The sequence below is a fragment of the Clinocottus analis genome, unplaced genomic scaffold (assembly GCF_023055335.1).
Source record: "Clinocottus analis isolate CAN_PGR_092001 unplaced genomic scaffold, fCliAna1.0.p SCAF_25, whole genome shotgun sequence".
Classification (NCBI taxonomy): domain Eukaryota; kingdom Metazoa; phylum Chordata; class Actinopteri; order Perciformes; family Cottidae; genus Clinocottus; species Clinocottus analis.
Window position 1 is genome coordinate 1,206,929 of NW_027175987.1, and position 26,654 is coordinate 1,233,582.

Consider the following 26,654-nt stretch of genomic DNA (forward strand, 5'->3'; position numbering starts at 1 on the left):
CAAAGTACCTCAAAATCCTATAAAATTGCTCGTCTACATGACAACCAGACCCTGAACAACACTTGAAACCACTTGAGTGTAGTGTAGAGACAGCCACAGTGATGATGTTTATTGGGCCCTGAGTTGCCCAACTGTCAGCTCACTGAGAGTCTGACTGAGCAGAGGGTCTTTACCCCCGTCTGTCACAGAACTGCTCAAGCAGAGTGGGGAGAGCAGTGTGTATGTGTGTGTCTGTCTATATGTAGCAAGAGTGTGTAGTGAGAGAGGGAGGGAGTGAGAGAGAGTATGAGAGAGAGAGGACTGTGAGCTGTGAAGGCAAGCAGAAATAAGCTCTCACCGAGGACGGCAGGCCAGGGGGTTTCCGAATCTTCTTTGGCTGGGTTTCTGTTTACGAGCAGGCAGAGACAAAGAACAAGGTGAAAGAGAGACAACAATACAAATAAGAACTTAACACATTTGACAATGTTATGTCAGTTCAGGTGCAATTTTGCCCTGTACTCTAAATCCAACTTTAGAATAGAACAAACACACTACGGCACGTGTATGTGCATGTCTGTCAGTGTGTGAATGTTGATGGCATTCATCTGCATAAACCTTTATATTGAAAAGGAGTTGTCAAATGTAGACAAAAATGGTCAGACAAACAAGAACATTTGGACAATTTAAAAGGAAAAAACAAATAATCTGTAAATCTATTTTAAAAAATGAAAATAATAATTTCTTGTAGCCCCAGTTAACCATTTTTTTTAAACACTGCAGGGAGAATGTCGGAAAATAAAAGCAAAAAAAAGAAACATGTCTTGTCCAGTTGTCTTACCTATGCCTCCATCAGGCGGCCTTCTCCTTGGGTTGTTTGGGTATGACGGGTAAAACTGGGAGCCGGATTTAAGGCCAGAGGGGGACATGGCATCTGGGCTGGGCATCGCTATGTCGCTGGGAAGAAAACCAGGCTAGAAGAATAAAGAAAGATGGAGAAACAAGATTTTACAATTAACTACTTACGGGGGCGGGAGTTAGCACAGCACAAACCGCTTCTCTTCTAGGAAATGAAGACAGTTAATTCAAAGTGTTTAATATGAAAAGAGAAGTGAGAATACAGAGCTTCCTTTACGTGATTCATTACATTAATTTATCGACTTTCACACACAAATGTAGATACACAGTGTAACCTTGCAGTGCGATGCAAGGAATAAGCTCAATGCTAACATACCTGGCTTACAAAGGGAGGGTATGGTGGCCTCTCATTTTTACCTGCAAGATAAAAGTGAAAATGTTATCAACTTTAATGAGTGAAACCATGAGTTTTATACACACATTAAGAGGCAATGGTGTGTGCAAAAACAAATGAAAGTAGCTTCATTTATTTATTTATTTTTAAGTACAAAAAGTCCAGGGATGCCCTCCCCTTTTTCAGTATGCTCAGCTGCATAAAAGCCGCCTGCCAGACAAAACCCTAGGGAAGGTTTCTGCTTCAGTGCCCTAACATCCCCAACACTCAACGAATGAACACTTGGTACACACGCGCATGCATGTAGACACATACACATTTCAACACCCAGAAAACAAAGTACGCACAACAGTCGAATCGGCCATTATCAACACGATTATATTAAAACTGGAGTGAGACCAAGAAACATGACCTCCATCACTCAGAAAGAAGTTTATACACTTGTCCCACTTAAGTGCAAAGACATTTTTTTTTCTACATAGTCACATGCTCAGATAATATTTAGAAAGCCAAAAAATACAAATACATTTTAAAAAAAACGAACATACCTGCAACCCCTGCACTGATGAACGGAGAGGACAAGCCTTCATGCTCATTATAGTGGGATCCTTCGCCATAGCCCTGAGCAAACAGTGGTATACACGTAACAACATTAGCAATCTTAAAGAAGAGCGAAGAAAAATGTAATTAAATCATGTAGGCTCCAACATTGGACAGGCTAACAAACACACCCACGATAAACAATGTTTAGTGGTCTTGTTAGCGCACCTATGTGGCTTTCTTAGTGGGTACTCTCCCTCTGCTTTTCTGTCTAACTAATAGGATCCATGCCAAACAAATCTGCATCAGCTCGGGGGATTCAAACCGACTTTCTTAATTATCAACTTGTGGTAATCAAAGCCTGCTGCATCTATTTCACCCCATGTTCCTTGTATTTACACAGAGTTGTGCCAAGACAGTTACAGCGGATGTGAAGCTGCAATTACCGGTGGGCTTCCACAGAGGTTCTGGGCTACCAGAGAGCTTGCCAACGCAGGATCCCGAGCCAAGGTTATTAGGTAGAGAGTAAAACTACCACTTCAAATCAAACATGGCACACGGCATGAAACAGTACTAAGCTGTTGTGCTGGTAGGGGGAGAGGGTGTGTGTGTGTGGCCGACTGATTAACTGAATGTGTGCGAGTGTGTGACAATATCATGGCATCTGGTGTTAATGCTTAGCTCTCCAAACTTAAAATCGTGTGCAACTCAAGAGTGCGAGTGTGTGTTCAGATCTTACCCGTCCTTGGCTGAAAGAGGGGCTGTTCTGTTCTGCCGAGCCCCAAGACCCAGAGCCGCTGCGCTCGTCTATTGCTGCAGGAAGACATATTGTTAAGATTGACGGGTAGAAAGATCAGCAAGTTAGTCTGAAGTAGGGATGAAAGCCTTAAAAAGGAGGTTGGATTAATGTAACGATTTCAGCAATCCCCAAGTGACAGTATATAATAATCATCCTGTGCGTCACTGCAGATATGTTGAAATGCCCTGATGTTGGAGTTATATCAAGGGAACCTGTCAACACGTCCGATTCTAAACATTGGATGTCCTTAAGTGGTCACAATGGGCTTGCACACGCCAAAAATGAGCATCACTATTGATCAAAGACACCACTGCCGCATTCAAGATGCAATGTTAGAACATTTCTGGAAGAAATAAAAAAAAACCTTAATATGGTGCTCAGTGTACCATTAGTGTTTATTACGGTCACTGAATAGCACAAAATTAACCATTTACGTCCCTCAAGTCCAATTGACACATACAAGCATGCGAAATAACACAAAACTAAATGTGTAAAGCCAAAATATGAACCTCAATGTTTTAGGTAAAGAAAAGACCGATGTGTGGCACAAAGGAAAAACGCAGCCAAAAGACTGGTGGAGCAGAAAACTCCAAAATACCCCCATCATCCCCTTCTCCCTGTCTTATGCACTAATGCTATCCAGGCTCTCTGGAGACACAAGCCTTAATTGCATGCTGATTTGCATAATTGTGCATATTAATGCGGTTTCCTTATGAATATTCATATTTCGTCTTTGATTTTTGCCTAATTAAAAAAATGTGTGTGAGAAAGCAAGAGAGAGAGAGAGTGAGCGGGTGAAAGGAGAAAGCAAGGGAGAGAGAGAGAAAGAGAGAGAGGGAGGAACAAGAGGGATGGCAGAGTGAGAGGGGTCTGGGCGAGATCAGCAGCCTGGCTGACGAGTGAGAGTGAGTGATGAGACTAACAGAGCGGTGCAAGCACCTACACACGCTGCGACAGCCGTGATCTATGGAGCTGATGCCAGTGGCATGGAGAATCAGGCAAGCAGGGAGGAGAGGGGACCTCAAAAGATCAGCCTCGCTCACTGTCAGATCGGCCCAGCTGAAAGGCCACCGCGCTAATAAAGCGCTGCACCACCGTCAACCGTGTCCAATGGCACAGGACACCGGTGACGGGCTCGCCGCTAAATAAAGATGACAGACTTTGTATGAAGACACTTGAGCCAAAATCCGAGTGCCAGGAGAAGTAATACCAAATTAGTGAGATAAAAAAAAATCTCCTTTGGAAGAGATCAACAATGAGCTACTTCTAGTCTTGCAATAAATAGCTGCATCTTAACTTAACTTTCTTTGTTCCACTTGAAGACGCTGTGGCTTCATCCAATTTGCTTGCACACCACAAACAAATTTTTTTATACGGTCAGTTAACCAAGAGCAATGAACCATCACTGTCGACAATAACCTGCACCGAGTAGCACCACCAAGGAGGGTTAGGAAGAGAATAACTTCACAGTCTTTATAGCCATTTTCAATACAACACTCATTCGCCTCCATTTGGCCAGCGGGGGTGCAGAGGATGGAGCGAAAGCACGACTGTGCAGGAGAAGTCTGACAACATTGTTTCACACTTACTGGAGTAATTAACTCCGAGGCAATTAAAACAAGGTGGAGAGCTGCTGAGGTGACACTGACGCTCAGCCAGGCTAGGAGAGCCCCACTATGCCAGAAGAGAGACCTTTCTATTGTTGTTAATCTCTTGTCACGTGTAATATCCACACACAAATTGACACCGCAGACAACTAAAATGATCAAATACAAAAATAAAGTTCCAAACAAGCTTCAAATGCTGTAAAAAAATAAGTGATACATTGGGGTCAAATGCTACTCTAGCCAGCAGAGATTTATATCCTGTGGTGCGTTGCTCTTGCACAAGCAAGTAAGCAAGTTTTTAAGTCTAATTGTAAAAACAAGATATGTTCTGTACCATTCAAAGTAGGTCAGAGATGTACTCCTACATCAATTATTTTGGCCAGTACAAATATTTTTAGTACTTTGTTTTAAACCAACTCTTCGCCTGTGACCTAAAAAAAAAATTGCTGCCAACACTTTTTGCATTCTCAATGAAATCTAAAGGACAAACACAGATCTGCCCCATCTGGGCTTTATTTCATCACTTACTTCACTATTGAGCTTTTCATTTCTCCAGTTGCCCAGTAGTGCTGCCATCCAAGATATACTTTAAAATTTAAAAAAAAACAAAAAAAAAACAGCTCTCTCACTGCAGTTCTCAGCCACTGTCGATGCCTTTTAAACAGCTGCCATTGATTATCATGTCACACAATAGTCAGTGGGATGCTCAAGTAGATTTACGTACTTTGACAGCTGAGGCTTTTCTGCCTCTACATCATGTTGGTGAAAGCAGAAAAGGTTTTTATGCTTCGACAATCTTCCTTTAACTATGAATAAGAACATAACCAGAGTATCATATCACAATAGTAGTACAGTGCAATGACACCTATCATTACCCTGAATTATAAATACTGGTGGATGTTATAGCTGAGTGACAATGCAATGTGATTATTGTCTTTCAAATCTCATTGTAAATAACTAATATATTAAGAGATTGTAATTAACAGGTATGTTGTCAAAATTAATAATAAAATCAAACACATTACTATTATAATTACAAATTAGTGTAATTTTTCAATTCTCACATTTAACTTAAGTGTGGTTATTTCATAAATAATATCACCTATTTGAATTATCAGAAAACGTATTGCCATATTGCAATTGATTTTTTTTTGTGCCTACGTTGCCCAGCCTGAGCGGATGTGCTAAAACGTTTACTAAATGTACCGGCATAGCCACAATTTCCGATGCCAATTTTAAGGGGGGAAAGGATGCTGTGCAAAACCTAAATGGCCATTACCACTAAAAGCTTAATGTTAATGAGCCATCCCGGTTTGACATCAAAGACTATTTTAAGACAGCGGCAGAGTACTTGAGCACTGAAGCTCATGCTAACTTACAAATCTAACAGAAAATCTACTCCATCTTCAGACAGCAGACAATTAGCTGCATAAAGCCCAAATGTAAAGCAAGCGATGAAGATTGACATGATGGTCAAACTGGGAAAATACAATTTAAGATAGAAAGTACCCTTGTTTTTAAATGTACTAATTAGAAATGCACACAAGAAATGTAAAAGACATGGGGGTTGGCATGAAAACAACAGGTTGTCTGGGCGTATATCACATCCATCCAGACTTTGGCATGGCTAGTGTGAATGTGCTTCAAGTGAAAGTCACCCAGAGACATTTATTCTCAGCCACAAAGCCTTCTTGTGGCTGCAGGCTCTGAAAACATCTAATTTAGTTGAAGAAGGAAACCACTCTCCTTTGAGATTTCCTCTTTTTGGACGGCTTAGACTTTCCAACTACAACCCACCCAAGCGGAGTGAAAAACATGGCACAATACTGCAGGCGCGTGCAGGTATATAACCGAGGGCGCAAAAGTCAAACACGCGACGAGTAAGCTAGCTACCAGGAGAGACCACATGTGTAAATTCACAATGTTGTTTGTTGTGATCTAAGGGAAGCGAGCCTGTCGCGTCCCCTGTATGTATGTGTGTGTGTGTGTATGTGTGTGTGAATGTGTGTGGAGGGGGTTGGAGACGTTGCCAGCAGCTGCAGAGGTGACAGAGGGGACGCCTGCCTGAAGGCTTGTTGGCTTGGCCAGCTCCCACCACACACTATCACACTCTGCCTCCCCTACTTCTCAAACATCCCACACTTCTTGCCAATCCTCTTCTCTTTCCTCTCCCCAACACACCCTAACCCAAACACACACACACACACACACACACACACACACAGGCCACTGAGGAAGGGAGAAGGACGCCTAATGCAATTAGCACCCCTCTGAGCACTTTTGTGTTGATGAATAGAGGTGGTCTGGTGGGCCACTAGGCTGCTTGCTGCCGTTCCCGCGCTGCTGGGTCCCTGAATATACAAGCCGGATAAGTGACGTCACAGGCGGACATTGTTCTTTAATGGTCATCATTTATATAATAAATAGGTTAGCCCGCAGCCATATTGTATTTTTAAATAATAAGCCATCTCTTAGGGTCCTGTTGACAAAAGCAAGCCATTTCATTTACAAATAAATAAATAAAACAAGTACACTCAATTTTCTTTCTAAAAAACCCACTCTATATAAAATTTCTTCCTCATAAACCAGATGCATTTTCTATACTACGTGTGTTATAAAAATGAAACACATCTCAAAGACACTCCCAGGTGCTATTAGATGGTACCTGCAGATCTCCCAAGTTAAATGGGACAGCTTGAAGTATTGCATTAAAATAGGTGTCAATGACAGAGGGGCCACACTTTGGGACACGAGGAGGGGGGAAGGAATTAACTCCTCGCTGCTTAGTAATTGCCTGCTGTAATAGAAACAAACAGAATCCTGCCTTCCACAGGCTGATCCCTCTATTCAACGAGCTCTCTCTTCCACTCTGGCCACTCGCTGCATGCTGGGCCAGTTTAAGAGGCTGCGAGCAAGGGGTGAGGGACATTGTCTCGGACTCGAGCCATTTCCTGCAGATCAGTGGGGGTAAGAGCCCTGTGCCGTGTTGGGGGAGGAGTGTTTTACACTTCAGGGTGGAGGAGTCGTTTCAAGTCCATAAGCCCCTTTTTTTGCCTTTGTTCCTCAGTGGCCAAGTTCTCACCCTGGGGAACACTAGGGAGTGTGACTCGATTTCACACGCCAGGTTGGAAGGGTGACGGAGGAACGAAAGTAACACGACTTACTAATAACATTCAGGAAGAGAGAAAGGCTCACTCAAAAGGCTTCAGGTGCTTGGGGGGGTTAACTGCAGCTACTTTGCACTTTAAAATAGACAATGAAAGACAAGCGGAAGAAATGGGGAAAGAATCATCAGACCAATGTTAAAATAAAACGTGTGGTTACCAATAAATCTGTAGTTTTAAATCCTTTATGAAAAGGGCTGAAGAATAAATTGATATTTTTCCATCAACATAAGATTCAAGGGGTGACCAAACAGCCATAAAACAAACTGGCGCAACAATAAATGTGAATGTCTTGTAAATTTAAACCACTCCATAGCTAAATAGACAAATGAGCAGCAGAGATTTCCTACATTTGTTCTTAGGTATCAAAGTGCTCCAAATGAAATATGGTATCATCAATATCAGTGGATTAACCTGAAGATTGAGTTTTCCAAATGCACTGTTGTAAAGCTTTGAGCTCCACAAATCAAATGAAAACTTTGGCTCCCACAGAGGCAGTGATCGCAAAACTGGGGCAAACACAACTGAAACCCTCTGCGTGCTAGATACCGAAACAGTTATGTGAGAAAAATATTTTTTATGGTCATCAGAAATTTTTGCATTTGCGACCACTAAAGATTATATAACGCCAAGTATATCGAGGCATTTGTCAAAACGCTCATGCAGCCATAGTCGTGTCAATTAAAGTTATTTACATTTATATCAACAAAATGATCAAAAAATGAAAAAACAACGCAGACCATATAGCACGGTAGAGCAGTGTTGCTGCTTTGAAGGCTTACCTGATCCCCCAAACTGACTGCTGGCGAGTGTCATTGTCCTGTTCTTCCCATTGGCTACTGGAGGCGCGAACATCTACAAGACAAAAGAAGAAAGATACCGTCACTAACAAAGCAAAGGATGGCACACTTCACACATCCTATTTCCACTAATAAATGACATCACATACACATGTTGCTCTGTGCTTGTGTGTGGGTGTGTGTTTTGCAGGGATTTCAGTTTTAGGTGAGTCTAAAGTGAGATATTAGCTGTTTAAAAACATGTCATTCCAGCATTAGGACGACTAAAACATGCTGATGAAAACTGTCAAACATGCTTGATGTCCTTAATTGCAAAAACGCCACATTCCAGAAACAACTAGTCTCTATTTCCCCCCCTAAACAAATATACAGCATTTTGGGATGAAAGCTTTAAGACATATTTTCATATGAAGTTGATCCTGCAGTATCAACTTTAACCTTCAAAAACACTCTGGTGAGGCTGTGGCTTTTGTCACAGAGCCACTGTGGGCTTTACCATGAGGCTATGATGTGGTCTAAATAGCAGCTATGTGGCATCTTTCAGTGACGTGGCCAAAGTCTACTGTACAAACCAAACCTTTTTCTAAGTAGGACACAAAAACACAATCTGCCACAAACGATCTCTCTTTTCTTTCTTTCTTTCTTTTTTTTTTCCCCAGGTAGGTCCCTGTGACCGATTTGGACACCATGTTTGGTTTCCGGTTACATTTGGTCGCAGATATATCTCAAGCGTGTTTAGTTTTTCTTTATTCCACGTACGTTCTAGCATGCATTTCTGCAACTAGCCAGTAAGGAAACAAAGAAGGAGGAAATTTGTTTATACAATTTGACATATTCTCGCCCAATTATCAATGTCATATTTAAACGGAACATCTGCCGATACAAATTGGCAGCTGATCAATTTGAGCTTTCCTGACACAAACCGAACTGTCTAATGAGAACCTCCCACAAAGCCCCTTCACATAGAGTGTTTTTCTTTCATGGGGGGAAGGTTTCCTATAAATACCGATGGTGTGGCAGAGAATAAGGACATTAACAAAGCAGGTGACTGAATCATGCAAGTCATTATAACAACGCTCCACCAACCAAATTCATGCACAACAACGTCTAAATAACAAAATTAAAAAGTAAAAAATAATCACAAAGATAAAGCTAGCCCCCATCCCTGTGTTACACTTCATAAAATGTCAACGACTCTTGCAATGATATAAACACTTCAGTATTAATCAACTGTAGTCTGTCAAAAGAAATATCATGGCACATTAAGTCTGCTGACAAATATTCATTAGGAGCATTGGTTTGGACCTGTTGTGTCCCATATATAGTAATTATCCAGGGCTGGCAATTTAGCCTTACCAGCTATTTGGTTTATTTAGGGGGAAGGGGGAAGGGGGGGAAGTAACACAGCTCCATTGGGCCTGTGAGATGTTTATGTCAGCGTAAAGCTCAACAAAAGGCTTCACAACAGAATGAAACACAGGTAAATAAAAGCTGAACAGAATACCTCTATCCACTTTTTAGATAATGTCTAGAGGATTCCTCCGAAAGCATCTCTTCCTAAAGACTAAAAATATGACAAAAATAAATGCACGAGCTGTCTGCGCAACCCAATTCATATATAACAATATTCAAATACTTTTAACAAGACAAACAAGGGTGAAATTATTTCCGCAGTTTCCTGCAGTTGTTCCTGATTCAGTATTTAAGTTTTAGTGGATACCAGCTCGTTGTAGTGAGGATCCACTTCCTTGTTGCCGTTTCTCTGCATCGCCTACATAATTGAATAACCTACATATATTAAAAACCTGAATTCATTTTTACCAGTCACCCCTGAGGTACATCAGTGTTTTACTTGCCATGCTTTGATGTAATCAGCACTACCTTTTGCATGCCAAGAATGAAGGATGGAAATATCTTGGGCTGACAAAACCTATTGTTAAAAAAAAAAAAGAAAAAAAAAAGGAAGAGAGAGAGAAAGATTTCCAATTTTATGTTGCAGATTGAGAAATGAATCGTCCCACTGATTTTCCTTGCTCTCCCCATTTTGCCCACTTCTGTCATTGAGACCTCCAGCTCCCCTCTGCTCATACCCCAGACCTGTATCGCACTCTCTTTAGCCCTTTCTCCCAATGCCACCCACCTACCACTGCCACCCAGAACCACCCAGACTGCTCTCCCACTCTCTTACCGCACTGAAATCCAGGAGGTCGTTGAGTTCCTTGTCAGTTCCCACTGCAGCCATTCTTTGCTGCTGTTCGTTCATACCCTTCAGTCTCTAATAAACCCTATGAGAGAAATTTGCAGATACAGGATTTTAATGGCACTAGCAAGCACAAAGAGAATTTACATGTATCTCTTAAAAAAACAGAGGGTGATGGTAATGAATGATTCAAACTATTCTCCCTTTGCTATATCACAACCCTAGAGATGATTCATATTGGCAAATTGTTTGGCTCCCACAAGGTACCAATGCAGGGCTAAGTCAGCATTTTTCCTGAAAAAGAAACAAAGCAACTTTCTTCTCATTGCCAACGCATCAAATTTATGTTTGTGCTTTTTATAAAAACAAAACAAACATAATACGAAAAAATAAACATCCATCATCAGAGGCAAAGATCTTGTGCATTCGAGAGGTGGAAATATAAAAATCAACAATCGTCTATGGAGTCCCAGCTGGCCAAAACACACAGCTCAAATTACTACCTCACTCACTACGGACCGATGAGGGAAAACAGACAACATGAGGCTACTTAACAATGTCCACGTTTAGCTGGGTCTACTTGAAAATGCTAGTTTCAGTCAAACACTGCCTTCCCATCAAAGCAGTAGAGGAGACACTGCCATGAAATGATGAATACTCTGCCCTTAGTCAAATCACTACCAAGTAATGGGGGGGAAAAAATCTCTTTCATTTTACGCAACCCTGGCAAATAACACAGCCATATGTCGATCATTGCTACATAAAAGAGAGTGTAATACATTTACAATTACAGACATAATTGGGACTATTGTTAGCCCAAGGAAATAGGGGTGAAAGGCAGCGCTAATGACTGTATGCAAACACGTCATTACCAAATTACCATATGTCAACTCAGAAAGAACCTTGTCAAATGACAGTGCGCATGAATACTGGATTTACCCTGTGTTTTGCATTCCAACGCCAGCCCGAGGCCGTTCTCTGATGCTGAGCGGCGGATCTGCAAGCCTTACGGGGACTAGTAGTAAGGGGAGCGAGTGGGGGAATAGAGGCACTTGGACACCAACAGGTGGTGTGCTTTTACAGCCTCGTTTGTAAAACAGTACTAATGTAAATTGATGTAAAAAAGAAAAAGAAAAAAAGATGGATTTTATATTAAAAAAAAGGAAATGCAAGTTGTAAAATGTAAACAAAAAGGGAGCTCAGAATATTAAAAAAATGTATGTCAAGAAATGCAAAATGTAAACTAGGAACCACTTGAAAGCAAGACAAACAAAAGTATAAAATGTCATAAATAATTTTCTGCATGTATGAAAATAACCCAAATCACTTCGGGGGACACAAACAGTGCAGTCCAAGTCTAGTAAACTCAAGCAGAACTAATTTAACCTTGAGACAAGGAAAGGAAGTGAACACACACACACACAGACTCACCCACACACATTACATCAAGTGTAAATAGGCTAGGAACAGGGCTGTCATTGCTTTTCCAAACTTTTGGATAAGATGGCCAAATCAAGGACAAAATAAGTCATGTACACACACCACTAAAATAAATGTAACATTTACAAATATAATTTGACCACTGAGTTAAATGGAGTAGAGCACACAGAGAGGCTTAATGTAACAAAATGGCATCTTCAGCTACTGCTGGATCAATATTTGAAGCCAGCAGATTAGGGGGTCTTTGTCACCCCACACAAGGCCGAGGAGGCAGGTCATTCTCCATGAAAGAGCTGCACTTCCAGTGGAAACAACCACTGAGCCAAACAGATGCCTTTCAACAAAATAACTAAATGTTTCATTTAAATTCTTAACACGAATTAAAACGCACCTCAGTTGTTGTTGCATTTAATTATATGGCTTGCAAACCTAATAATAATGATGCAAATAAAGCTTCTACCTGTCAAACAAACGTCTAAGACTAATGTTGACATTAAAATTGTTAAAAGCACATTTCTGCCCGTGTGGATTTTAACATGTTTTGGGTGTTATTACGCCTGTCGTATGTGAAAATAAAAGCAAAGTACGTAACTATGATATGTATTTAAGGCAATGCTATTAGTTCGCGTACAACAAGGGAACCGCCGTGCTGAACAGAAAGAAGGGGAAAAAAGCAGATTCAACTGTTGATTCAAATTCCCGTCCAACAAGAAAACCGATGTGAACGTCTGGTGCCAGAAACGCATTTGTTATCAAAACGAAGCACTTTGGGTCAAATAGTTTGGAACAATGACAGTGAACATACAGGGCACCACAGGATGCAGGCTGTACATTATTTGATCATCTCCGCTAGGCCACATCCAGGGCCAAGCTACTGCTGACAACTAACCCATTCACCATTTATCTCCAAGCATGTTGACATCATCCTAAAGATTAACACACACACACACGAAATAATCTTTCACTTGTGGCTTCCTAGAGAAAACAAAATTATGCGTAAAACAAAAACACACACAAACAAAAATACAAGCGCAACGGTTGTGACCCTGGAGAATGAGAGCTCCAAAACTTCATGCAACAAAATAGTGAGCTCTCCTCCACATATTAGGGTTCAAGTCGTTGCGTTATGAGGGGAGTTCAGTGGAGAGGCGATGGGGGTGCGAGCATGAGGAATTTCCTGCCAAATGTGCAATAAAATAAGTCTAGCTGGTGGCCAGACACTTCCATAGAGGAATGTTTAAAGGGCTACCAAAAGGGGGTTTAATGGAAAGTTTGTTTTCTGGCTTGTGTGGAAAATACACGTAGGCCCACCAACACAAAGTTTAGCTAAAATGCTGAACAACATTACACAACGTTTAACATTATCATGTTTCCACAGTCTGGCTACAGCTTTGTGGCCGAGACACACTATTTAAAAAAACAAAGCAAAATGAGGCTCGTTAGGGAGGACTAACACTTAACGTTAGTGGGGTCTTTTATTGCAGAACAAAGGAGTAATTTCCTCCTCTACCGTGGTCGATGCGGAGACCATCACACACACTTGGCTCGCCACCTCAAACCCAGACAAAAAAAAAACTTACATCCCCCCGCTTTAACCACACATTCCCAAAAAAAAAAAACTTTTCGAAAATTGCAGGCGTCAAAATAGGTTGTCAGTGAAACCCAACGAATTCATGCAACTTTCCCCCGAAACGTGAAGTGAAAGAAGGTCTTTTTTTTTTACCTCTCCTCTCCAAGTGTCTGATATCCAACAGTAAAAAGAAAAGCGGAGACTCGCGAGGGGAAAAACATAAAACTTCAAGAGAATTTCGACCTCAGTGCATGAAACGCATTGGAGCAGCGGAGATGTCTTCCTTTTGTCCCGGTAAAACCTGCTTTTCACGCGGCGCCCACGTGTTTGCTACAATGTTACAAAGTCTTGAGTGCAAACAAATCTATTATAGTAACTAATCTCGCGTCTTCCTTTTTTTTGTTGTTACAACTGAGATGATTTCATTCTTCTCGTAGACATCTTCACCACCTCCGTCCACATTGTCAGACGCAACAACGTATCCCTCCGCACAAAAAGTGAGGGCCTCAATGCCAGCGGTGTCCGATTTCAAACGCCTTTGAGAGACGGGGTATTTTCACAGAGGGAAATAAATACAGCTTGAGCGTCTTCCGGCGGCCAAAACGACGGAAATGTCTAATGCCGACGCTCGGTTGTGTGTACTGTGTCTACAATTCCTCAAAATGCAAGAGCGCTACGAGCACTAGGTCGTTCAGCGGAAGGCTATCGTAAGAAAGTTACCTGCGATTACACAGCAGCAGCTTGGCGAGATGGCACGATAAATGCGAAAGAGCGCAGCCAATGGGAAAGCGTGTCCGCTTGATTGACAGCAGTGGCAGCCATCGAACGGCCGAAAATATAAGTTGAACCCGCCTTTTTCTTGACGCTCACTTTCCCTGTGTGCTCAGGGAAGCTGGCTGAAGAGGGGAGGGGGGCTCCAACATGCCCGCTGACATCATTTTATTTCTTTGGTTGCTGTGTCCTCTTTTAGTTTTTATTTTAAACAAAACAAAACAAAAATATTTTCAACCCACGGCTTTACATTATTGTATTTCTATTACAATAATAACACAATTACTATTTCAGTTGATACTGTATCTTTGTCTCAACATTTAAATGATACTACATTTACAAATGTGATTACTATTTTGTTCTATATCAATACAACATTACATAAACTGAATGATTTCATATAGTATCTCATATGATTTTTATTTTAAACATATAGCCTATGGTTTCGAAAGAATGATAACTATTCAGACTTGCTCTTAACATAGGGCGTATATGCACATATTTGACGTTGAATTCAACATATTTACACTTATTGTCTGGATCCAGAATAATAATTAATCCATCTGAATCATCAACTGTCATAAACATCATTTCCACTAGGGCTGCAACCAACAAGTATTTTCATCACTGAATAATCCGTTGTTTATTTTTTTTAAATGAACACATTGTTTTTTTCCCCAACAAAATATCTGGAAAAAAATGCCCTTTAAAAATGTAATATTCATAATTTAATCAAATATAACAAACAACAACTTAAAATCCTCACAGTTAAGAAGCAAGAACAATAACATGTTTGGCATTTTTGCTTAATTGCTGATTTATATTAAAAACTATAAACAATGAATATGTTATTAAAGTTGGTGGTTTTCTCTGTGTCGATTAATGCACTATTTTTTTTCTGCTCTCGTTTCTGAAGTAGCCAGTCTTGTGATTGATCTGTGAAACATAAGACCAACACAGCCCTAGTAACTGCCTGCTCCAGAGCAGAGTGGAGGGGAGGGAGAGCACAGAGTATAGGATCACAGAGAAGGAGGGGTGGAGGGGTGGGGGAATAGTTCAGAGAAAACAGTTCAAACAGGGAGGGCAAACCGGATGAACAACGCAAATGTGTCTATAACATTTTAAAAAACGCAGCTTTTGCAAGATGGCAATACCAAGAGATACATATAAATGAACTTCCGCTCAGCCCCATGATGATAAAGCACTATGGAAAAGGTTTGGATGACCCCAATGCGTTTCCTATTACTATTTACATACACACAACCTCTCTCACACAGTAACACACTCTTTCTTTCCCCCCTGTCTAGGTGTTAGACAGCTGTTGTTTATACCCTGAGGGCAAGCTTTTGTTTTAAAGCAAAAGGAAGTTATAAGATGACCGTGCTTTGTTTCTGGTCTTCAACCACTAACACTATAAATTACAGGAAAACAAAAAAAAAAAAACAGAAACCAGAGAAAACTTCAGAAACAAGCAGATTTCTTTCGCATGCGGCTCTCACTATGGACCACTACAAAGGCCCACGGTGACTAAAGTATCGTTTGAGTCACTATTTGAGCGCGATGCCCATGTCTCAGGTGTGAGCTGTCGGTTAACAAAATTGAGACATGGCACATTGTACAAAGCTGCCTGGCCGAATGCCTCCAATTGTCTGTTTGCACAGAGGTCACCAATGAGGAGGGTGATTGGCTGTCAATAGGACATATAGGTAAATAATCCATTGGGTGTCCCCCAGGTGAAGGAAAAAGCCTCGGCACAGAACATTAATTAGTCTCATGGACCGTCTTAGGAATGTAATGGGGTTACTGCTCGGAACAAACGCACATATGGGCCATAAATACCTTCACAAACATACCAAGCATACATTCACATTTGGTCACACGCGCGCACACACACATACACTCACACACACACACACACAGGTACTCACAAGAAAAATCAAAAGACAGCCATAGCGTCAGAAAATAATCACAGCTATCAAAGAAAGAGCATCTTGAGTTATTTATCTAACACCTATTTGGATTCCTTTCATTGAGGAATGTATTAATCAAAAGATTAGATTTGAACAGATGGAAACATCTGTTTGGGGAAATGAATTTCTAGTGGAGGCAGAGAAAATCTCTCATATTCTCGCTTTTTTCCAGTAGACGTTAGGCCTTGAGTAAGAATAGTGCTGTTGTCAGTATTAGCAATGAGGCTTGTAAGCCCTCCAAGTAGTTTGTAGTAACAGCTGGGTCTGACATGGAGAGCATGTACAAGGGCAGTCAGGCTGAAGAGAGGGAGGGGGCTGTAGAAAAAGAATTAAAAAAACATATATATAGTGAGGATCTTCACCTTAATGAACACTGAGTGCATCTGTGACACACCAGGTTAAACAGAAATCCGTTGTATAACAAAGAAGCTGAATGCCGAAGAAATATGTTTCAAAGCATTATCCCTCTCTTAAACTGTATTGACATCATGCCTATAATTTTTTTTTTTTACAAGTAAATTAGGGCGGTACCCCTTTGGAGCCAAGGGCAATAGCTGGTTTAATAGGTTATTCCTGATATTGAGCGATGCAATTTTACATTCAGCTGTTCCAAAAATAATTAGCGCAGCCTGGAATATATGAACATTTTAATGTTGCTGTCCACTATTTTGTTTGTTTCACAATTAACACTGGCATAAAAAAGCAGATAATGACCTCTAAACGCTGGATTTTTATGCTAAAATCACATTCCATTATGCACAGTAACTATGGGTAATCTACCGCATGGCAACCTAAAAGCTTAAAGCGTCATTATACAGGAAGGACCAAACAAACAAAAAACACAAACATGTCATCTGTAATCTCAAAATATATTCACAGTACAACGGACAGTTAAAGGCAGAATGGGGAGGGACGCTGTCCCACATGCCCTCAATGATTCCTTCCAGCCATTCCCAGCCTCATATGTGTAATTAACAACAGATGCACATGGAAAATTAGCATATGTTTGGCACATTGGTGCTAATCTGTCATATATTTGTGCATATTAATGACATATCTATGTGCACATATTTTGAGTTCACAAAATATAAATTCACAAAAGGAATAATAACGTGTGCTTAATCCTCTTTGGGTTGTTTTTTTTTTTAATCAATAATGCCTCTCGGAGAACAAATAGAGGGCAATCCTGCATCATAGTAAAGATGTCACCTAAGATTCGGGCTGCTTTATTATCCAATCAAAACGCAATGTTTTTTTTATACCACACTCTCAAAGCTGGGATCGTTTCTAGCTACCTGCGTCAACACTCTCACGTGTTATCCACCTTTAACCCTCATTGCCATCCTGCCCAGCTCATATAGGAAGCCAGTCATGCAAGCCAAACCACATCACCAGGTTATATCACACACACACACACATGCGCACACAATGATAAACATACAGCATAAGCAGCAGCACCACGCGTAACGCACACAGAGCTCGGTGGCGAGGCAAGCTGCTCACCTCGTTCCACACTGAGCCCCTCGCAGCCTGTAATAGTAGAGGCTTAGGTTTGGGTGGGGGAAGGGCAGAGGTGCACAGGTTTCTGATCAGACAAGAAAACTAGGCCAAGACCAACAATCCCTCTCCCTGAACAGCCTCCTACACGCTACAACTTTGTTTAAGGGCTGTGACGATCACTTGCGAGATTGTCATTAATGGCGAAGCAGCCCGAGTCGATTTTGAGCCACAACACGTGTATTTAGAGGCATAACAGCTTCTCATAGCCGGGCTATGATTCATGCTTCCTTGCCCCTTTGGAAGCTGTCCTCCAATAAGAGTTAGAGGCTGGGGGTAGGAGCGGATAGATTGATAGTGTTGGCTGAGTGCCCATGCTCTGAGTCTATCTGTGCTGAAGGGGAGGAGACAGGGGGAATCTATCTGTTGTGCTCTCTGTGCTCATGATAAACTGACTCCCGTCAAGCTTCTTCCCCCTATTACAGCTCGCCTGGCAGAAAACACCCAAACTTCCACTGACTTCCAACATGTTAAACAACAATACAAAAAAAAAAAAATGTGCAGAGTGAGTGATTTAAGCCGGGGCAGCGGCGCACAAGGTTATGCTATCCCCCTTTTTCGGCTGTAGTTGGAGAACACGAGCGAAGCGGTTGTTTTGGAACAAGCGAGGACAGCATTATCTTCTTGAATTCGAACAAGTATTCAAAACAGCCAAACTCAAAGGGACACAACGAACCCAGATCTCGCTTCACGAGTAATGGGACCATCGCCAGCAGAACATGCAATGTCTCCCTCCCTTATCCTGAAACTGTAATTCCCACAGAGCTCCACAGTGAGAAAGAAAATGAGTTTGAGGGATTGTTCATGACATTAATCCTCCCAAACACTACAGTTCTAGGCCGGATCCAATACAGACAGAGAAACACGACACAAACCAACAATCTATTTACTAAAGGAAAAATGTAATCAACAATCCTTTTGACTTTTGTTTGTTCTCATTCGACAATGGCTCCCCCCCCTCCCGCCCTCCACCCTCTTGCATGCCGTCTTCCTCTGTTCTCTCTGGTGATTTTATGGGGCCCCTCCCTGCCATCTTGGATTCCCATTACTGTGCGTTTGTATGGTTGCCCCTTGTTCTGCCACCCACGCTTCCAGGTACAGCGGACACAACCGCAGCTTCCTGTTTACAAAGCCGGCCAATTGAGAGACCCCGTGCACCGCCAGACTGTACAGCCGAGGGGAGAGAGCAGATAGGAGACCGTGGTGAGGTCGAAGAATGGGAGGGGGAAGCTGAGAGAGAGCAACGGAGAGACAGAAAGTGACACTATCAGAGAAAAGTGCAAAGTAGAGAGAATCATTGCAAACCTGAGCCCCCCCACCCAAAAAAATATATATATATATCTCTACCCCAATCTAAAAATAATAAGTCATATATTGAGGGGGACATGTGCGAAAAGTCACATGATAACAATCGGATCAGAAGCTGAATTGACTCTAAATCAATTGAAGTAGGCATGTCAGGGCTGCCCAGGACAGGAGGGGGAAGAGAGGGAGTGAAAGGGAGATAGATGTGAGCCCGTGTGGGGGAGGGAAGCAGAGATTGTTGGTGTCGTGGGAGCACTGCAACAACAATAACAGCAGTGTATGTGTGTGTATGTGTGTGTGTGTGTGTGTGTGTGAGTGTGTGTGTGAGTGACAGAGTGAATGAGTTAGGGTGGAAGTGGGGATGTGTTATGGCTCACAAAAGTGATGAAATGACATCTCCTTTACTTCGGCACACAGCTGCTATTGCAGCAAATAACACACAGTTGAGATATCTGACCTTCTATTTTCTTTGGTAGCCGCCGGTCAGAAGTGTCTGCCCGCCTGTCATGTTCACCTCTAATTAGCTATATCCACACAATGGCCCCACTGTGTCCACTGCGAGCAGATCCCTGCCTATCGACGCTCACGTCACCAACATAATCTGCATTGGCGAACGTGACTTCTCGTGTTTCGTACCAAGGAAACTAAAATACAACAAATAAATCTCCGAACTTGATTTAAATGTGTTTTGACTGCTGTTCATTATACATTTATATTCCCCCAAATACTCTCGGCCTGTATGCATATCATGTACCAGCCAGTGATTTAGACTACAGCTTGCAGGTAAAAACAAATCCGATGTGAAAACTTATGGATATGACATTTTTTTGGGGTGGAGGCTCCTCTTTTTTCGTTGTTTTCTCTTTTTCTTTCATCTCTTTTTCTACTCCCCTCCCCCCTTTCTTTGCAGATTAGAATTCATTAGCAATCAAAGAGCCTCCAGAGAGCTCCAGCTCTTAATTACCTACTCATTTGCATTTTTGCATATTAATGACTGCAGGGTTTTGGTAGGGTTTTTGCCGCAGTGGTTTAAAGGCACCTCAGTCCTCTGTTCTCCGGGGAGGAGGGGAGATGGCCAGAGGCAAAGCTCCAAGCCTGTCCAATCCCCCCTCTATCCTTCCTGATGGGAGCTGGACAGAGCAAGAAGGGGGGGAGGATGGGAGTTGGGCAAGAGGGGGGGGGGTGTCGTTGGCCGGGGGCGTGCGGGACCGGTGGGTTGCGGTGGTTGCGGTGGTGGTGGTGGGGGAACGACAGGGGTGCACAGGTTAAAGGTCAATGTCCCTGATCAACATAAGAAAGAACACATGTCTCCAGTGCTGCCTAATTATTGTCATATTGAGCAGTTTAAACACCTGATCTGAACAAAATATACCCTCAGAGAAACTGGAAATCTATACTGCAGAGATTGCTCACGTGGGTTTTTATTGAGGACGGCAGCTAGTTTGGATGAAACTCATGTCCCACAGTGTGCAGAGGCAGGGGCATTTTATATCCCTGGAGAAAGGTGTGTACCGGTGAAAATGAGGCTAACGCAACGTGCACGTTTGTGCGTGTGTGTCGCTGTTTTCCTTTACATTACAGTCTCGAAGTGTTCGTTGAGGGGACAATGAGGAGGCTCATTTACTGTGAGCCCTAATGACGATGATATGCACGCACATGTGCACGAGCAAGTAAGATTATGGAGCCACACCTTTGCGCAGAAGCATATAGACAAACATGTCAACAGAGACATTTGCAGGCACACGGGTACACACACACGTGCACGCGCACATTCACATGCACACAATTGGGGGAATAATACCACTAGAGACGGCAGACAACAGCTCCCAGGCATCTCCCAGCCCCTGAAGTGCTGCTGTTCTTCTTATCCAATATGTTTTGACTGCAACAATGATGTCTGAACATGGAAAATAACACCATATCCCACTGTGTTTTTAGATACCTTACAAACATAACAATTAATGACTTGGAGCCCCGAGACATCTGGCCAACAGGTTCAACGTGACAGAATAAAACATCTCACACTGGAATATATTACTCAGTGTGGTTTTGGAGCATAGTGGATGTTAAAAAAAAGAGGGTTTATTTGAAGAAAACTATGATTTTTTTCTTTCAAATAAGAAAAATGTGAGCATGTTAAATTGATGATGGAACATATTTAAATGCAGCGACGCTACATACAACATGCAAGACACATACGCGTCTCATGGTGCGTCCCAGAAAACATACTGCTTACAGAGCGGGCTTAAGTCGACTTAAGTGCTATTAGTGGAGCATTATAAAATGTGTGAGTGTGTGAGTGTTTGAGTGTGTGAGTGTGTAGCCAGGGCCTGAGGACTGCAGCAATGTGTGGGCTGTCCGGGTGGGGTTAATGAGCTGTTCGGTGACCTCTGTCACCCCACAGGATCGCCTCAGGGAGACAGACCGAGACAAACAGGAAGACAGGGTGACAACAAGCCCGTGGTTGTGGTCTGCCGCCGGACTTCTGGGACGAATCAGATTTAAAGCCCTATTGGTGGCCTAACCTCGATAGATATGTCCTCAAAACAAGACCTTAGCCTCGATTTGTCAAAAAACAAAAAAACAAAACGTCCTTTGAAACCAAGCCGGTTCACTAGAGTCAGGCCAAAACACACGGTGTCTGCACTAGATATGGATGCGTTATTTTTGTAATGTAGAAGGCCGTACGTGTGTCCGCATCGCAGGAAATGTGGATAGGAAGTTAATCTGTGCTGTCACGGTCTGCGAAGACGGTGAGGGATCGAGCACAGGAAAGAATGCAAAAGAGAGAGAGACACAACAGTGATGTGTGGCTGCACTGTGAGGAGCGCTGCGTGATAACAGGGATAATACTGCCACCTTCTGGTGGATGAGGAGAACTGACTCGCCTTAAGAAGTTGCAATGTGCACGGCATATAACAGAATATGACAAATACATATATCAATGTCACCCCATGCAGCAGTCCTGCTTTTATATAAAAAAAGACTACACACACACACACACACACACACACAGTGTACTAACCGTATATTTCCGATTAAAAAAAAGCCCAAAGACTATTTCTTTTGTTATTGTAACAAATATTGTTTTTTGTTTGTTTGTTAGAAGAAGTGACAAAGTTATACACGCAAATGTTTTTGCAACCATTGTTTTTAATAGAAAGATTTTATATTCTTTAAACCAGACAACCAGATGCCAGACATTTTTGGATATATATAAAAAAAAGAACAGAACAAAAAAAATGACACAAAATGGAATTATATGGTTTAGACTGTGTGGATTTAGTGGTCTCATATACAATACAATTTATTTTCATCGCCAAAAAGTGCAAATTCTCCAAAAACAAACAAATAAATCACCTCTACCGCCCCCCCCGCAGCTTCCAACAGACTCGGACTGACAGACTGCTACGCTAAGAAAACAAAACCTTTGAGAAGAGAAAAGAGGTTATTTAAAAAAGTAAACCCACGCGAAATCACAAAAGGGGAGAAAAGGTCGGCCGCAATCTGCGGGTTAAAACGTCCGATGGCGTTGCACTTCCTGTCCACGCTGCATCCAGGTAGTGATGTCACGGCAGGTGCTCTTCCTTTGGGACGCGCTTGCAGGTGTCCGAGGTGCAACGGCGAAGAACGTTTCAACACACAGAGAAGTGGAGTGACCGGTTCTTTTCTTCTGCCCGATGGGATCGTGTGTGTTTATAATTAAACGTCCAGGTTTGAGAACTGGGACAGATTCTGCCATTTTAAATGTACATCAGAAGAAAGAAAAAGAAAAGCGGGGAAATAAGAAAAAATTCTGTTGTTATTACAAATCAATCTATTATAAATACTAGCCTATTGCTTTCCCTCCCAAGTCAAATCATTTAACTATGGATCTACCAAATGTTTATCATGATCATCATTATTATTATTATTTCCATTTGAATGCAATAATCTTGATTTGACAAAAAAAAAAGAAAAAAAGAATCTGTACTGATTTGCAAAAAGTGCATGATGGTCGTTTGGCCATTTCATCTGTCTTTCATAATCATTGAAGCTCTATATGGATACCAGATCCAGCCTTGAAACTACAGACAGGGCAATATTGCAAACAAAAAAAAAAACAAGAGATTCTGCAGTGGATACAACACTACGTGTTTAACATTCAGCACAGCTAGCCTTCTCAGAAAGCTTTGCAACTGTTATACAGGTTTCTTTTTCAAGAAAAGGAGTCTCCCAAAATGAGATCAAATGACCTTTCTCCCAACAAGATCTGAGACAGTAAGCAGAGAGCGAGTAGGGGGGGAGGTCTGTCCAGTGCCGCCCCCCCCCCCATGCCTTTGTGTGACTATGCAACAAGCTGCATATAACAAGTATGGTGGAAATATAACGGAGATGTGTTTACGTCCAGATGAGGTGGAACCACCTGAAATCCAGATACCAAAATATTCAAGTTTTTTTTTTCTTCTCCATTTTCATCAAATTTTCTTTTTTTTTCCATTTAAATAATGATCTGCACTGAGAAAACAAAAAGAAACATCGACAGGAACAACAAAAAGAATAACAATAGTGACAACCATAAAAAGCACACAATATTTCAGGATGGCCTTTTCGCAAAGTGCTTTTGTTACAATCGCAGAAGCTGAAAACAAAACAAAAATAGAGGCTGCTGGGTAGCGGGTTCGCCGGGAGGCCTTTTAGGCGGTCTGTCTACGCGTCTGTCCGCCACGCCGTGGAGGGATTAGTCAGGCGGATCGACTGGAACTGCAAAAAAAGTTGACCGCCTCCTCCTCCCGTTCCTCCCTCCCTTCCCCCCCCAACCCTCTTTACACCTGCCCTAAACCTCCAGAGTGGGAATCACAGTATGAAGTTATGGAATGTATCCTAAAATGAGTTTAGGTGACTGAAAGCTGAAAACTGTGTGTTCCTCCGCACAGCAACCCATCCTCTCTCTCCCTCCTTTCTCTCCTGCCGATTCCCCTGCTGAGTGCGTGTGATCTTTGATCAAAGGCCAGAGATGTAGGCTCCGAGTCCGGAGAGAGGGAGCGCGGTGGGGAGAGGAGAGCAGGAGAACATACACCCCCCCCCCCTCCCCACCCCTTCCAAAACCCCTCCTCCACCCGGGCTTTCTCCCAACCCCATCCGCCTTTCAAAAATCTTACAGTCTGACTAATAAGACTGAGTCTCCAGTGGCTTCCTTCCCTCCAACAAACAATTCACTGGATCAATATCAGATGGAGAAATAGGCCGGTCGCAGACACTTTACAATGGAGGGAGCTGTCCCTGCTTTCATCTTTCTCGGAGCCATAATTTTGAATATCGGTATGAGCGAGAAAGGGGAAGTTATGCAGGAGAAGTTACTCAGAGGGTGATTAGACATACCATAAACTTAGCAGACATTGAAACCCGATGCATAGCAGTGTATTTTCCACCTGAGTAGTACTTACATAGAGACAAAAGAGGTCAGCGACATTCTCACTGCGTGAAATCCGTGGCGACCTCCTCTGTATTACAATTCTTATCATATTGTGGCCATGCAACTCCTACCGGCTGAGAGGACCGACGCCGAACCGCCCGGCTCGCTCCAAGAGTCACCTGGATCACCTGGGCTTTCTATCCCTGAAAAACAACATCCAGCTTCCCCCTCCCACCCGTATTTAATCCTCCTCACCTTCCCCGCGTGCCAACCTTTTGCCTCCCGAGAGACGGAGAGAGAGACTCCAAGTGCAAACTGTCCCCACTTGGCTGAGAGCAGCCAACAGACAGCAGCCTGCCTCTCTGAAGGACCCAGGGCTGTCTGTGTAAGTGCCAGAGCCACGCTGCGCATACTGCTGTACTGCATATGCTGCACTCGGCTTGCTGTGTGCATCAAGAGCCTGATGGAAAGAAAAAAAAAAAACGTACAAAAGAAAGAAAGAAAAACTAAAATATCAGGTGTGCAGGGAAATGACGAAGCGAAGCAAATAGTCTGCCGCCAGCAATCTCCATAAATCAAGTCACGCCGTCCTGCGCCGCTCGATTATTTACAGTTACAATTGTTATCATAGTTGTTGGTCGTCTTTGTTTTATGGCCTTCTCAGATAGATTTAGCAAAACTCTTTGATAACAGCGTAGGAAAGAGGAGAGGAAAAAAAAACATCATATCAAGGTCAGTTTGGAAAAAACACTCGCGATGAAGTTCTGAGACTGTCTCAGTGAAGCTCGGGTCAGAGTAACCTCGGTCTGGGGCTGAGGCTGGCGACACACCGGTGGATCCAAAAGAGAGACAAAGCTCTCAAGTAGTGGCTAGTACAGACACCTTCTTATGAGTTCATTCAAGTAAAGCTTAAACTGCTAAATGATTATCGTTTTGTTTTAGTACCAAGCCAATCAGCTTTTGCAATTTGTTTTGTTTTTTTTTTAAATATGGAAAGAAAGAAAAGTTGACGGTCAAACAAAATGAGTGAGTTTTGCCAGTTCCTGCCCACGTAAGGCACGCTGTGGCCCTTGATGTTTGTATTGTCCACCTGGTGGGAGTGAGCCTCAGCCCCACACTGCACAATACAACTGTCTGGAAATATTGAAAAAGAAAAGAAAAAAAAAAGAAAAGAAAAAGAAAACCAAGCTTAGTGCTGCTCAGACAAGGCCACAAAGTCCCCGTCTGCTTCAACTAGAGAACATTTTAATTCAATTAAACCTTTTCAGAAAGTAAACTGAATCCATCCAGCTCGGCAATGATCAATATAACAGTGTTCAACAATACCAACAGTTTTCATTTGCATGTCGTTATTCATCAGTTGACTTAATAGGAGACAAACGTTGATAAAATCCCATCTTCATCATCATCATCTAGAGTTTAAAAAGAACTGGATTCAACATCTCTGGCACCTGCACACAGTTGCACCATCAAACCAGGAGAAGAAAAAAAAATTAAATGTTTCGGAGAGGCGTTGCTACTTTTCTAAGTGCCTAAATGTTGTATATTTGGAATATTTCTTTACAAGAAGAGCAAATACAATTTGCTGTCATCACACCATTTTCCGAGTGTCCATCAAAAGTTCTCTTTTCAAGAGCCTTCGGATTCAACAATAAAACTATTAATCCAACGTGAGACTGGTAGCTTAAAAAGGTCCGATGACTTTAATGAAAGCCATTTCTTCTCCTTTGGTATTTGTTGTTGTTGGACGTCTGTATATTTCTTAATATACTGTACATGATTATTTCTATGGAGGGGTTGGATGGACTCTTTTGGAGACCATTGAGTATTAACCACACTGCTCTGTGCTCATGGAAACTCGCAGGCCTTTCTGAGGTCTCCTGCCCTCCTCCCATAAGCAGGACAAGGACATTTAACATTAGTGCAAACTTTTGCTCTCTCAGCTAAAGCACCATTTCCAGTGCTATCAGGCTTTGTATCCATAAACCCCACCCATGCACCCATTTACCCCACCCTCCTGGCACAGCAACCCAAAACCACGACCCCCCCCCCCGCCCGCCCCCTCCCAAGCCCACACATGCACACACAGACACTCACTCACGCACAGCCATGTACGATTGTTAGAAGAAAAAAAAATTAGCACAACAAAAAACAATAACAACATCCTTAAACCTCTGATTCTATCGTCCACGAGGATACAAAGAGCGAGAGAAAGCAAACTCAAGGTAATACCTGTATGATTTCACACACACACACACACACACACACATCTGCATATGTATTCAAGAGGAGGGCATCTGTGTGTGGT

General features: G+C 42.3%; 1 protein-coding gene across 5 annotated transcripts in view; it reads right to left on the reverse strand.

Annotated features, from left to right (window-relative positions):
* Positions 1-26,315, reverse strand: part of tcf3b (transcription factor 3b) — a 40,502-nt gene extending 14,187 nt beyond the window's left edge. For 4 of the 5 annotated variants that reach the window (XM_068591520.1, XM_068591521.1, XM_068591518.1 and 1 more), the window contains exons 1-8: positions 13,502-14,049; positions 10,327-10,423; positions 8,121-8,193; positions 2,508-2,581; positions 1,777-1,849; positions 1,211-1,251; positions 818-950; positions 338-384 (exon numbers count right to left, since the gene is read on the reverse strand). In XM_068591520.1, coding sequence (XP_068447621.1) covers positions 338-384; positions 818-950; positions 1,211-1,251; positions 1,777-1,849; positions 2,508-2,581; positions 8,121-8,193; positions 10,327-10,401 — 516 coding nt within the window. In that variant the 5' untranslated portion in view covers positions 10,402-10,423; positions 13,502-14,049. Of the gene's footprint in view, positions 1-337; positions 385-817; positions 951-1,210; positions 1,252-1,776; positions 1,850-2,507; positions 2,582-8,120; positions 8,194-10,326; positions 10,424-13,501; positions 14,050-24,377 lie in introns of those variants that run through there. The other variant, XM_068591522.1, reaches the window with a different exon arrangement.
* Positions 26,316-26,654: the final 339 nt, after the last annotated feature.